General features: G+C 34.0%; 2 protein-coding genes across 7 annotated transcripts; one reads left to right on the top strand and one right to left on the bottom strand.

Moving 5' to 3' along the window:
• Positions 1-1,000: 1,000 nt before the first annotated feature.
• On the bottom strand, positions 1,001-9,237 carry LOC107613173 (centromere protein O). Its single transcript, XM_016315036.3, has 12 exons — positions 8,918-9,237; positions 6,472-6,520; positions 6,341-6,389; positions 6,004-6,074; positions 5,239-5,297; positions 5,005-5,097; positions 4,047-4,104; positions 3,730-3,866; positions 3,573-3,629; positions 2,686-2,783; positions 1,757-1,962; positions 1,001-1,314 (listed from the first exon to the last, which is right to left on the bottom strand). The coding sequence occupies exons 1-12, from the start codon at positions 8,993-8,995 to the stop codon at positions 1,244-1,246; spliced, it is 1,026 nt and encodes a 341-aa protein (XP_016170522.1). The 5' UTR covers positions 8,996-9,237; the 3' UTR covers positions 1,001-1,243.
• Positions 9,238-9,280: 43 nt separating this feature from the next.
• Positions 9,281-12,600, top strand: LOC107613174 (histone-lysine N-methyltransferase). Of its 6 annotated transcripts, none has more exons than XM_016315040.3 (4): positions 9,281-9,469; positions 9,555-9,623; positions 10,272-10,486; positions 12,294-12,600. In XM_016315040.3, exons 1-3 carry the CDS (start codon positions 9,281-9,283, stop codon positions 10,473-10,475), a joined length of 462 nt encoding a protein of 153 aa, XP_016170526.1. In that variant the 3' UTR covers positions 10,476-10,486; positions 12,294-12,600. The 6 variants fall into 6 exon arrangements, with proteins under 6 accessions (XP_016170526.1, XP_020965596.1, XP_016170523.1 ...); XM_021109937.2 differs by having other exon boundaries at positions 12,281-12,600; XM_016315037.3 differs by lacking the exon at positions 12,294-12,600 and adding an exon at positions 11,721-12,019.
• The last annotated feature ends 604 nt before the right edge of the window (positions 12,601-13,204 follow it).

Here is a 13,204-nt window from a genome sequence, read left to right as displayed (position 1 = left end):
TTATCCCTTGATAATTTTAAAAATAATTAGAGATAGAAAGGTTAAATTTTGTGTCCTATGTATTATGTCTCTGTGTCTTAACTTTAAAAAAACGAAAATGTTTGGTAACTAAAGAAAATTAGTCAAAAACAGACATAACTTGTCTTATTTAGCATTTATTAATTGTGTATCTATGTACCACTGTGTCTATCCAAATCTGTGTCTAAACAAACAAACGATAAATATGTACCACCATATCTAACAATTAGTATCTATATCTCAACAAATAAACACAACTTAAAGACCTTTATTATATATCATCTCAGCACTCTCAAGTCAATTATCCAAAGTATCCCTGTCGTAATCACTTATCAGATTAACCTCTTCCTTTATAGATGGAATAAATATTAAGAAATTACATCAGTATAAACATTTTAGTTGTTACTCCACCCTCAAGACTTCTTACAAAGCAATTCTAGTCGAAAGACAGGTAACGTAACGAGGATGTGTTCGGAATATGTTCAAAGCTCATGATAACACCCCACCAAAAACAAAATGATCAGAATATGTTCCGTGCTTTAACCACCATTCTTTTTTTTTTTTTTTTTTTGCGCATTCTCTTTTTTTGGCACTCAGACATTGCGCTGATAAAGTTATTAAGGATAGTAATACCGAAAAAAACGAGTTATTAAGGATACCATCTCGCCACTTTATTCTCAAATCTTTAAGAATATTTTCATTTCCGGAAAAGATATAATTAGTAAAATATTTTGTATATACAAAACTACAACAGTTTAGTCTTTGCGTAATATCTTTTATGTTTTGCCAACAGTTAATAAAAAGCATTAGAGAAAGAAAAAAAGAAAGTCAAGTTAATTTATGGTGAGGCAATAATTGTTTATACTCTTAAATATTTGATTGAGTTTAATCACAATTCCTGCAACCATACGTGTAACACGTGTGCCAATACCTTGTCTCGTGTATTACTCCTGAATTCCTAATGTATTGGACTGTAATGATTGAGAACTAATTAAATGAAACTAAATTGCATACATAAGAGTTCAATTGTGAAGGAAAGATGAACTATAACTAAGTTTTGACTGTCTAGTGGTACTAATGATACAAGACACCAGTATTCATGGAACAATGAGGGGACAAAATACAAATGGTGGGTAAAAATTTCTCGGTTGTTTTTCTAACATATCTTAACATACTCTACTAAGAATTTGTACAGATAAATCTGGAATGCAGAAAAGCCAAAGCCCTAGGTGAGGCCTCTTTGCTGATTCACCTGTTGAAGCTCTTGAGGTAGATTTAATACAATTTCTGCATATGCTGGAATGGGAAACAAATAACATAACATCACAAGTAAGAAAGGTGAGAGGAACACATGTTCATTACTAGTTCTGGTTGAAAATAACTGCCCAATTTGAAGTTTTCTTTTTTTTCCCACAAATAATTGTTTAATACAAAATTGTGGGTAACCTTATTTTCCTTTTCTAAGGGGAGAGTATAATGGAAAGAAATAATTAAAAAGGAGAAGTTATGCCATGAGGCTAGTTTTGTAAAATGTACCAAAACTACTCTTACATTGTGATGCTTCTTAATGATTTTCTTAATTTCTGTGTATAATTCAAAATGGACAATGATTTATAACCAGAGGTAGTACATTATAGTAGCTGTCAAACTGTCATGCAGTTCCAAATATCCAATTAGGAGAAGGTTTTACTCGAGACGAGAAATAAACGACAAGAGAAATTAGTTGTGTAGTTTTTACCTTCTGGTAAACTCATGCTTCGTAAGGCATCTTCTGCGTAGGTTAGCCGAACTGGAGGAGCTTGAGTTCTTGAGACTCCATCTTCCTTCCTGTTCAGTGATGCAGAACTAGCAGAGTTTTTCTTGAACATTGGCCAAGCTAACACCGTGATTCGAGTTGGAAGAAGTGAAGTGAGATCCGCATATCGAAGACTGACTGTTATCTTGCTGCAAAAGAAAACGAATTCTTCAGTGCATAATACATTCAGTTTTTTTTTTTTTTCGGCTTTTTGCATCAAGTTGATTGCCACAGGAAAAACCATATACATGATCATTTTGTAACATACAAAAGTGACTACTCATAATAGTTACAAAAGTACAAGACTCCAAAAGTTTGAATCTTGATTTTGAACAAGCCTGTAAACTCTGGTTCTCAATTTTCTGCATAACTTAACTGAAGGAAAGATGAATTGCTGAAGAACGTACTAGTAACTTAATTCCAGACAAACCCTAATCTCAAGTTCAGACAAAATGTACTAAGCGCATTGTAAAATACATATTCTTGTTTTAGCATTGGAAGCAAAATCACTGCTAACTTCCCCCTTTCGACCTTTTAGCATCATATCACACATAAACATGCCCTTAATTTCTTCTTTCTTTTTTTATTATAAAGTAGCATTTGCAAAAAAAAAAAAAAAAAAAAAAAAAAAAGAAGAAACAAATGGAGAAAAGGCCACACCACGACTGCAGTATGATACTTGCTGCACAACCATTTTCACTTCACCTTACTAACATTTTATTCGACTATTCAATAATAAGTTAAAGAACACCCAAAATCAACATTTGTTTTGGGAAGTGAGAGGGATAACTTTAACAGGCTAAAAAATACTAAATGCAAAACATAAAAAACAAATAAAAAGAGGAAGAAACAGATCACTAAATGATACTCACCAATCAAAATCAACCCGCACAAATTCAACCATGTGATAAGGAAGACTATGATACAGCTCCCTAATTTGATTTCCATAAATTTCCTTTATAAGTCTAACCTGCATGATATTTAGAAGAGAAGAAAGAAGTGGGGGATTATTGTTTGATTATATCAGAAAAATATAATTTATGGGTAAATAGGTTCAACATAGTTAATTTTTATTTAGCAGGTAATTAGCTATAACCGGATGTATTGCACCATATTAGATCTGATATAAAGAATACAAATGAGTCCTTAGCTTCAGCTCATATTCCATGTAAATAATATTACATAAAAAAAAGCATATCAGTCAAAGATAATAATGACTGCCCAAGAAAATCATGCAAGTGAATTTTCTCACATCATGGAAAATTTAGTTACAAATCAATGAACAAAGTATTATACACATTACCCCCTCTAGTTTTCAAATTAACCCTTATTTCCCTTAACTATTTAAAGACATCACACTAAGCCCTATATCTATTAAAACTATATAAAATGGCTATCATACCCTAAATTCTTCAAATAAATTAAGGGATGTAAGCGTCAACTAAAGCATTGTTGGGGATAAAATGTGAGATCATCACACCTCAAAAAAGGTACATGTACTTTGCACTTGCGTAAAGCATATCCCACTGATAATAAAAGCCAAATGTTAATATGTTGTTTTATGGATGTTTTCAGGTAATCAGAAAGAGCTTGCTACAAACATCTTAGGCCATTCATTCTTCCATAATAAATACTTGAAGAAGTGTAAGCTATTACTCCACATGTATAATAGTAAGATCATGCAAATTAGGACGCATCGGTTGCAAAAAAGAAAAAGGCATATTAAACCTCTTAATTATTACATACATGCATCATCTACCTGTTCCCGTCTATCCACATATGCCTGCAGAAGCTCTCCAATGTGATCTATGAATTTCTGAAAGCAAACCAATAAGAAATGTTTATAAATAAAAAAATAAATTAAAAGAAAACAGAGAGAAAATTGGTGCAGAGTCAACACAGATAATTTGCCATACCATTGCGTTGGATGAAAGGAGATCATTTTCTATTTCTCGTATTGGCAAGAAAAATGGAACTGTGTGTTCAAGGACAGTCATTTTTTCAAGAAATGACTTGCTCTCTAATACACAATGGTACAACTCACAAGGTTCACCTGGCAATAAATGAGCAGAAATTAATGACAAAGGAAAAACAAAGACAAAATGGAAAAGATAAAGGGCAGGTACAAAAAGGTCCAGCCTACATCTTGCCATTGCTAACATTATCATCTCACGAGTTAAATAACATACTCGTGTTAAGTTTGTCAAGAGCAATTTTTTTTTTTTCAAATTACCGGCAAAAGATGTCTCATACTGTATGCCAATTCTTGCCCCTTCCAAACAGCAAATTACCTGCTTCCAAATAACAACCAATATGAAAAATGACCATCTAGTTGTGAAGCAACAACTAAGTACAGCAATGACAATGCTATCAAAGCAAACTCCTGGGCAAATCACCAACTTTTCATGGAAGCAGGAAGAGGATAAAGAAACAATATTATTAGCAAACAAAAAGAGAAAATGCACCAAGTGGCACAATTAAGGGGAAAGACAACATCTGAGAAGCATGAAGAAAACTAGAAAAGTATACAGTGTACTCCCATGAAACAACCACAAGCATATTATCTCAGAGATAGCAATTACCATGAAACAATCATATTATCAGAGATAGCAACTCCCATGAAACAACCATAAGCATAATTTCAAAGAGAACTAATAAACATAGCACTAATCAACCATACAACTGCATACAGTGTGCTTGACAACTATGAATGATACCAACATTACTGATGAAGACATACAAACACTTTTCCAGGTAAGATAACAAGAGAATACTCAATACTCAATAGTTTCTAGGGGATTATTGATACCTCTGTCAAAATCAAATCTGAAAACCAACAACCCAACCCAATAATAGAATCCCCCCATTAAGTTCCAATGCATATATATCCCCTAGAATGCTTGAGCAAGCATGAGTAATTTTAGTATCATGAAGAATCAATTATATTATGGATCAAAATCCACATTAAGTAATGCAACCCATGTTTATAAACTTATTTATGCATGCTAATGAATGAGAATATCTATGACTCCAACTTCTAACCTCCAAGCTCATATCATCGGCCTACCATTGCTCTAAAGCTTCTGTGTCTATAAGCTTACAAACATTCAACTTTTAGGTGCAGTTACTGAAAATTAACTAGTCTCACGAGTGAAATGTGATTCAGGATGCAGCATTCATATACTACTTACCTTGTTTCCAATTTTGTAAGTAATCTTTTCCTGAGGAGAAGGCAAAAGGTTAGCATCCCCAGACATTGCTTTTCTGTCTGCCTCCATATGCACCTGATAGGGAACACATTTTACTGTTTCACATTATTACTAATGTCAACAATGAAACTGAAAACACAATTGATAATGGAGGTCATCAAAGTCAAATATCAGAATACAAATGAGAAGAAAAAGGTAAATATCACAAATCCATACCCGCTCTCTTATTGTAGCTAGTAGACCATCATTCCACTGTTCCTTGTCCAAACATATCTCTGCCAAAAGAAAAATAAGGGATGGAAGGGAAAGAAGGAGTAAAGACATAATTTTTCCTGAATATATAATTTCCAATAAACAAGATAGCAATTGAAGATATAAATGAAGAGAATAAGTATTTGAAGAAATATAATAAAAGTGAATCTCATCAAGTGAACCAGGATTTAAATATTAAGACTTTCCCAGTTTTCCCTCGTTAAGCTTTAAAAAAATGCTTTAAACTATGCTATATCTCATCCTCTGTTCAGTTCCCTTAGGTTGTCCATGCAAAAATGACCCTGATAATGATTCTATATAATTAGTTAACAATAACAGGATCATGATTTAATTCTTTTGTTTTGGTCCTGTTAAATACTCGCTAGTCCAAAACATGAAATGCAAATATTTTGATTTTTGATTTGTGAACAGTATTACTTCAACCAACCAATAGCCAAGCACCAAAAGATCAGCCTCTATTTAAGCTGAGCTAAGATACACAGTATAGAAAAATATTATTCTGCCATTTGTATAATATGATGCCTTATCAGTTGTTCTATCTCAATTAGCACCTCATCCCATGCTCCCCCAAAGACCGTGAGAGGGATATATGCAAACACACACCAAGAAAAGCAGCTTAATCAATGGACATGAAACTTGAACAAAGGCGGAGCCAGATCACTATCCACTATTTGTTAAAGAATTTGCAAATATCAAAATCAAAGCTACCTTCAGTTTGAGAAGCTCTTGCAGCTTCAAATTCTTTCTGTAAGCGTTCAAATATTATCTTGTCAGAATCCCTGCAAACCCAGCAAATTCATGTAAAAATTTGATACACAGCATACAGCATCTGACAGAGATAAACGTGTTGAAAGAATATTCTAAATCATATCCAGTAACAAATGTCCTTCACATTCTTTGGCATCACCATGGATCATGAACAACTTCAATCAGTTCTACAAATATTAATATTAATTGGCAGTTCAATTAGGTGCAATTGTGTTTTTTCAAAAATGAAGTGAAGTATTGAACTACAAAACAGTCCTTATCTTCAAAGCATTTTTACCTAGAAAGACGCTCTGTCAAATCTCCGTGTCTTTTAAGCAAGCTTCCAACTGGCATAAAAACGAATGGTATAACTTCTAAATCATGTAGGAAAAGGAAGAAATGCAAATGAAAACCAGATTAGAGACTTACATTTAGCCTTAGTAATCTCCAGTCGATTATCATCATCATGCATAAAACTCTGGAAAAAAGAGAACCCAAAAACAATTTCAGCTAAGAAAGAAAATTAATATTGCATATAACGAGGGAAATATGTAACTAAAAAAATATTCAAATCAAGTTGAAAACACTGTACATGGTAAAAGACACACTAACATCATACAAAGTTTAACTTTACAAAGCAATCACAGTATATTTTGTTTTCACACGAGTGTAATATATAGTCATATAGATTGACAACTGTGATTGTAGAATTCTAAGAGGCAGCTTTAGCTTGTGACACTAATTTCGATTACAAAAGCTTAAAAGTTAAAATTCTATTCCTGTCTGTTTATAAACAATTCGAAATTCGAATCTTCATTAAATAACTTATTCATGTAAAGAATGGATTAATATCTTGTTCTACTATTGGAATTTTCAGGCTTCCAAAACATGAACAATTCAAAATTTCAAATCTCCATCCCCATAGCTGTGCACAGAAATAATGCATTATCATCTTATTAAATAATTTGGACATTAAACATTTTAGTTCCTTTTCTAAAACTCCATGCGCATCAGCCCATGCCTCAAACGAGTATTTATCCAGCAATATAGAAGCAAAATGGAAACTTATACCTATCTATAACCATCCCTAATAATTACATGTAACCAACTAGTAGTGCCATATTGACAGGAGTCAAGAAGACATATATTTTTCTCATTTCAAATAACACCTATGCAATAACATCAGGCTGTCGCCGTCATCTAATTCTTTAGACTTCACTTTCTTTGTTATGTAACAAGCCTACAGGGGATTCTAAGTTTATCTGCATTAAACATGGCATACACCATCAAATTATCATGTATCATGAAGGTCAACCATATGGCTATAAATCATAATTAAAGGTATGAAAGCCGATTGATGGTAAAGCTCCCTACATACTCAGGTATAATAGAAACAGCTCCACCACATCAGATCATAAGGCAAAGTAAATTCCACAATGCTACTACGTCAAGCATTTTAAGCCAATGGGTAATTAATCTAACGGGTACCTTGTTCCTAAACCTGTATGAACTTGATTATCACCTAGCAACCCAAAATGAAAATCACTGAAAGAAGATCTGGACTATACAGTCTAGAGCTGAAGCTTTTACATCTGATTCCATGCTCATATTCACAGCCTAATTATCTATTCTGGACTGAAGCTATTGATTTACACCATTTATCTCTTTTATTCTCATATTTACTATCTTCAACTAGCATTTGGTTCATCGTGCACTTACATCATTATGTTTCTAGAATCATTAATTCGGATAACATTATGTTTTAAAGTATTATCATGGTTTAATTTGTATTTATCTGATTTTGGCCATGTTTTGCCGTTATATGAAAAAGTTTTTAATACTTCTTTCCAAATATACCCATCATCACTTCAATGAATGGCCTGATTACCTCACCAAATCAAAATGATGCAGTTTTATGGGTAGCCACCTCAACCTCAACCTACTCTCTCCCACATGACAGCACTAATGCAGCAGCTGGATGCTGAAAATCCTAAGCCTATCAATCTTCCCAGCATGTTGACTACCCCGACAGCCACCAAACAAAAGTTAAATAAATACAAAGATATTAAAACTGCAGGAAACATTGCAATAATGCAATACACAAAGCTCTTTTTCCCCCTTATTCATGCTCATCAATCCCAAATTAACGATGAGGAGAGCAATTATAATAAACGAGAAAAGCAACAACAAATAGTCATCCAAACCAACCAGACTTATTGAGGTGAGAACTGAGAACCATTACCACTACCCCCTTTAACTGCATAATACATATTGCTGCCCAGCATATAGTTCAATTTGCTGCATGGTTGTACAATCATCTCAGTAGAAAGAGGAGGTAAAGAAAGGAAGAAACAGTAAAGCTTCAAAGTGGTCCTTGACAAAAGAAAGTTGATAAACCCTCCAAATTGGTGTAACTAAAAACCTTCTTACTTTAAAATTGAAAATTGCACTCCTATCTATTGCGTAATCCTTAATTAGACATTGTGTAAAACTGTAAAAGTTAGGTCAAATTATTCCTTCTTAGGGATCTCAGTCACCAAAAAAAGGACTAATTGTGGAGCAATGAAGTACCATATGTCAACATCTACAAGACCACCATAAATTCATGGCGACTAAATTACTCGGATATCTATAACTATACAAAACAAACCAAATAGTAAATAAATAAACTTAAAGAAGATGTTCTACTATAGAATTCTAACTAACAACAGTGAAACTCACATGAAGAAACACCGCATTAGGGTTTCTTATTGCAATGATAACAGCAAAAAATTGAAAGGAATACATAGAAGGGCCCCGGAATTCACTACCGTAACAAGAAACTAATTAACAACAAAACAAAGAGAGAAGATGAAAGAAAGAATGGATAAGAGACCTTGCGAGAAGACGAATCGGTAGAGAATGGATATTTTCGAGGCCTCTTTCGAAGGGATTCGTCGATGTCGCTATCCATGTGCTTGTTTTCTTTTTCTTCTTCTTCTTCTTCTTCTTCGTAGTGATGAATGCCGCGGTGGTAGCAGCGATGAACACAAACACAACAGGGGACAGTTCAGGTGGACAAGCTCTCAGTCTTCCCACTGAAGAAAATTGGAAACAATTTACAAATTGGGCTCGGCCCAACATAATGGGCCGAAATGTCTTTATTGGGCCCTGTTGATAATATTCTCAGAAAAAACGTTTTCTGGAAAAAAAAAATAAACGTTTCCGGAACTTTCGCTCCTCATAACGAAGAGAAAAAATGAGAGGAATTGGTGGGCCCCTCCTATGCATCGGAGATCTCCTCAGCGACGTCGGAGAAGAAGGAGACGCCGCCGTGGTGGTGTCACCGGTGGCAGAATATCGCCGCCACGAAAAGCCCCCCGCTTCCACTTGCCGTTTAGATCTAGAAGGCGATTCTCATGTCCCTGACCTTACCAAACTCTTCCAGGTTCAGCACCTTACACTTTTCGTCGTTTCGCACTAATTCACCATCCATCTCTATTCCATTGCTCTAATTTCTCATTCGCTTTCAGGAAAACTATGATCACTTGGTTTCGGCACTTGCTGGGACCGATCATTCTTGGACTTCTCTAACCTTAAAGGTAAGTAAATTGAAATATATATAATATAAGTTAGTATAAGAGTGTAATTTTGATTCAATACATTATAAAAAGTGTAATTTGGATGCAATATATTATAAAAAAAAAAAAAAAAAGTTATTAGAGGTTACGAAATTAGAGTTTAATTTTGATTTACTATTCTTTTAGATTATCATTTAGGTGTCAACATAAAAGGTGGTTATTTTTGTTAATATCTCGTTACATAATTAGATACATGAACATTAAAAAATCTTCATAGAATCAAGAGAATCAGTGGATTTGGAGAAAATTGAACAATTTGAATTTAGTGTTACAAGATGCATGATTTTTGGTATGTAGAGCTAAAATAAAACTATCAATAAAGTATATACAAGAGTCACCGACTTCTGATAAGTGATTAACTCTAACTAATAGTGTCCTTGTCAGAATCTAATCTATCTATTTGGTTATTTGTTATCACTTATTAGCTAGGTGATTTTTAAGATAAATCCTAATGATATAAAAATGTAAAATTGTGATGGTAATTAAAAAATTATGTTGCAGTTCTAGAATTCAAATAACCAAGTTAAATATTGTTGGTAATATTATTTTTATGGTGTGATTGATGGATCTTGCTCTTTTTCATTAATAATTTTTGTGGGGTTTATTTAGCTGTGCACTGCTCTAGAGACTGCGAATCATTTGGTTCAATCAACCAGCACAAATGTTACATCGTTATCTGAGAAAGTTGGGGAGCTTCAGAAAATTGTTAAGAGGGCGGATTCTGCCATAGCTGCAGCAAGGGAAGTTCATGCTGTCATGGATAATAACAATGGTACAATGGGAGGTTCAAGTAGTACAACTTCCAGGGCTTGAATTAAGACAAGGTTAGTAACATACTAACATTATCCATGAATACATGATGTTTTATTGCTTTGTTGATGTTAATGGATGCTCCATGCTGGTGTGGGATGATGTATTTCAAAAGAAACTGATGTAACATAGTGAGTTTTTTAGTAGCAGTTTTATTTCATGTCCTTTAGTTGGCTGTTTGATCCTGGATTTTGGCTGAGGAAAATATATACAATACTTCTTAACATAATACAAAGATATTTAGTGTTTTATATAGGAAAAGAATGAAAAAGACTATTGACAGGGTATTAAATAAATTTGTGGTTATTAATCTCAGACTCAGAAAACACTGGTTTTAGCACTACGAAGAGTGCTTTGGAGGTCTGCAAACTTCAGTGGTTTAGCACATCATCATTGTGAATCTTATTAAGAACAATAGTTGTAAATAAGATTTACTGAGAAATGCATATTCACAATTGAATGAGTCATAGACATCCTAAGAGAACTTAGAAGGTATTCAGAGTGGTTGAAGAACTGCAAATAAGATTTACTGAGTAATGCATTTATCCCAGTAATTTAGATTGATCAATTCAAGTTTTTTGTGATACTCATTCAGTTAAAAGTTAGGTTATAGGCAAGGTACTTGATACTTGATGGGAGTTCTAAACCTGCATTTAGCGACCTTCCAGGATAGAAATACTGAAACCTTGAGGGACACAAAATTGTTAGGAGAATATATAGGTACAAAGTCAAGCAAATTGCCTTTATCATCCTAGGACGGGTTTCCTCTGTATCTCTCTATCTTTGCTGTCTCATTGTCTTTGTATTTGTATCTTGGCAGTTGGCATATGCTCCTGTTTATACCTCTTGCTTCAAATGCAGTAACTCTGCTAAATTTAAGGGGATATATGAATTCAATGGGAATAATAATATTCCTGTTTATACCTTAGACCAATTCCTATTGATTAGGTTTATTCGTTTTGGAAGTAGGAAAAAGGCAGAGTCTTTGTGGCAATGTGTAGTTTACACCACTATGTGGAGTATTTGGTTGGAGGGCACTCTGCTTACATTCAACTACAAATTTTTGGACAAGCAAGCTTTATGGGATACAATTCAATGTTTGGCATCAATATGGTGTAAAGCCCATGATCTTTACGGATCGAAAAGCTTTTCTTCATTGATATCTCTTCTATTTTTATTGCTGCTGTCGATTTTTTGCTATAGTAGAGGGGAATTCTTATCCTTTGTTTACATTTCAATGTTCTGGAGCTGGTCCCAAAGATACAATGGAGCATGTGTTAGAGAAGACTTAATAATCTTTGAATACCTTGTTCCAAATTTCCAATTAGGTAGCTGTTTTGGTTATGGCATTTTTCACATGTTTCCACTTACCATGTTTTATATGTTAGATTTCTGTTAAGGATGATTTTAAATTGTGAAAAGTTCGTTAAGAAAAGTGGTAATTGTCAACTAAAAGCTGATGTAAGTATAATATTGATAAACTACAAGGATGTGAGTATATTTCATACATATATTGTTAGTAAACCATTTGAGAGTATACTCTGAAATTATTTTTTCAACTCTCATTTTTTAGAGGGTTTAGGATTTAAAGTTTAGAATTTAGGGTTTGAGATAAAGAAAAAAAATGATTGATATTTGTTGAAAAATAGTTGGTTTCCTAATTAAATTCTTTTCTGCTTTAGCTTTTCTGCTCTAATACTCTCTCCTCTTATTCAATAATAAATATAGATAAATAATTCAGTTAATCGTTCATACTTTCTTTCTATTGTATTAATCTTATGAAATGTAACTCGGAGTTACTTTTGAAGCAAAAAATTACAGGAAGTTCTGCGGTGCTGACCCCCTTTGTCAACATGCTGTGTTGTTCATGCGTGTCCTGGGAAGAAGACGGCGCGTGTGAGGGCTTAGCGTTGAGTTTATGAAGGGGAGGTTGATTCCCGTTATACCTTCCTGTGAGAGTAGAGAATTAATCGCTAATATGCTATTAATGAAGGTTTGGTCATGGGTAGTAGTAGTTGATGGGACGACAATTTAATTAAAGGGGAATGAAGAAAATTAAAAAACGCCACCAAAAATCCCCAACGGTTGACCCAAAAAATATTAAAGAAATAGAATTGAATATTATTAAGAATATTCACTCCTCTTTTGGATGATTTAATATTCATACAACAACCCTCTGTTGTCGTTGAAGCTACGACCGGACGAGCAGAAAGGGAGATCTAATGGCTGGCGATATGCAGTAGAGGAGCCGAGACGCTTGTCGCAATTCACTGACTGCTTTACTACCTAGTGAATTCTATCAATAAATACACCACGAACTCCTCCTTAGCATAACATAGAAATTACTGACAAATTCCATTTGCAATATAAACTCATTTCCATCGCACTGAACTGGATATATTCAAACCCTGAATCCTAAGCTTGCACTCTTACCATGAGGGTTTGTTTTCCTTTTTTTATTCTTTTGTTGGGTCATCACTACTCAAATGGTTCCTTTGGTCCAACAGTAAAGTTATGGGTAGTGATTGTTCACAAAAGAACAGCGACCCATACCACTCCTATTTTCTTTTAAAGAATTACTTTGGCACCAATAATTGCCTGCCATCCGGGGCCTCAATTCACGGCCTTTCTTATAAATAAGTAGAAGCCAATAAGCCCACCGCAAAAAAGGCCCAGTGACCCACCCACCTAAGAAACTTCGTTAGCCAAATCATTTACCAAAAAAAAAAAAA

The sequence above is a fragment of the Arachis ipaensis genome, chromosome B8 (assembly GCF_059453495.1).
Source record: "Arachis ipaensis isolate K30076 ecotype BB chromosome B8, ASM5945349v1, whole genome shotgun sequence".
In the NCBI taxonomy this organism is placed as follows: domain Eukaryota; kingdom Viridiplantae; phylum Streptophyta; class Magnoliopsida; order Fabales; family Fabaceae; genus Arachis; species Arachis ipaensis.
This window is presented reverse-complemented; position numbering and strand designations above follow the sequence as displayed.

What these genes read in the sequence shown, in the direction of transcription:
- LOC107613173 (XM_016315036.3), bottom strand. Translation starts at nt 8,995, where the DNA reads ATGGATAGCGACATCGACGAATCCCTTCGAAAGAGGCCTCGAAAATAT. An exon ending in CCGATTCGTCTTCTCGCAAG is followed by an intron (nt 6,521 to 8,917) that starts GTCTCTTATCCA and finishes TCTTTTTTCCAG; the next exon opens with AGTTTTATGCATGATGATGA. An exon ending in AAGAGCTTCTCAAACTGAAG is followed by an intron (nt 5,298 to 6,003) that starts GTAGCTTTGATT and finishes TTCTTTTGGCAG; the next exon opens with AGATATGTTTGGACAAGGAA.
- LOC107613174 (XM_016315040.3), top strand. Translation starts at nt 9,281, where the DNA reads ATGAGAGGAATTGGTGGGCCCCTCCTATGCATCGGAGATCTCCTCAGC. An exon ending in ACCTTACCAAACTCTTCCAG is followed by an intron (nt 9,470 to 9,554) that starts GTTCAGCACCTT and finishes ATTCGCTTTCAG; the next exon opens with GAAAACTATGATCACTTGGT. An exon ending in GGACTTCTCTAACCTTAAAG is followed by an intron (nt 9,624 to 10,271) that starts GTAAGTAAATTG and finishes GGGTTTATTTAG; the next exon opens with CTGTGCACTGCTCTAGAGAC.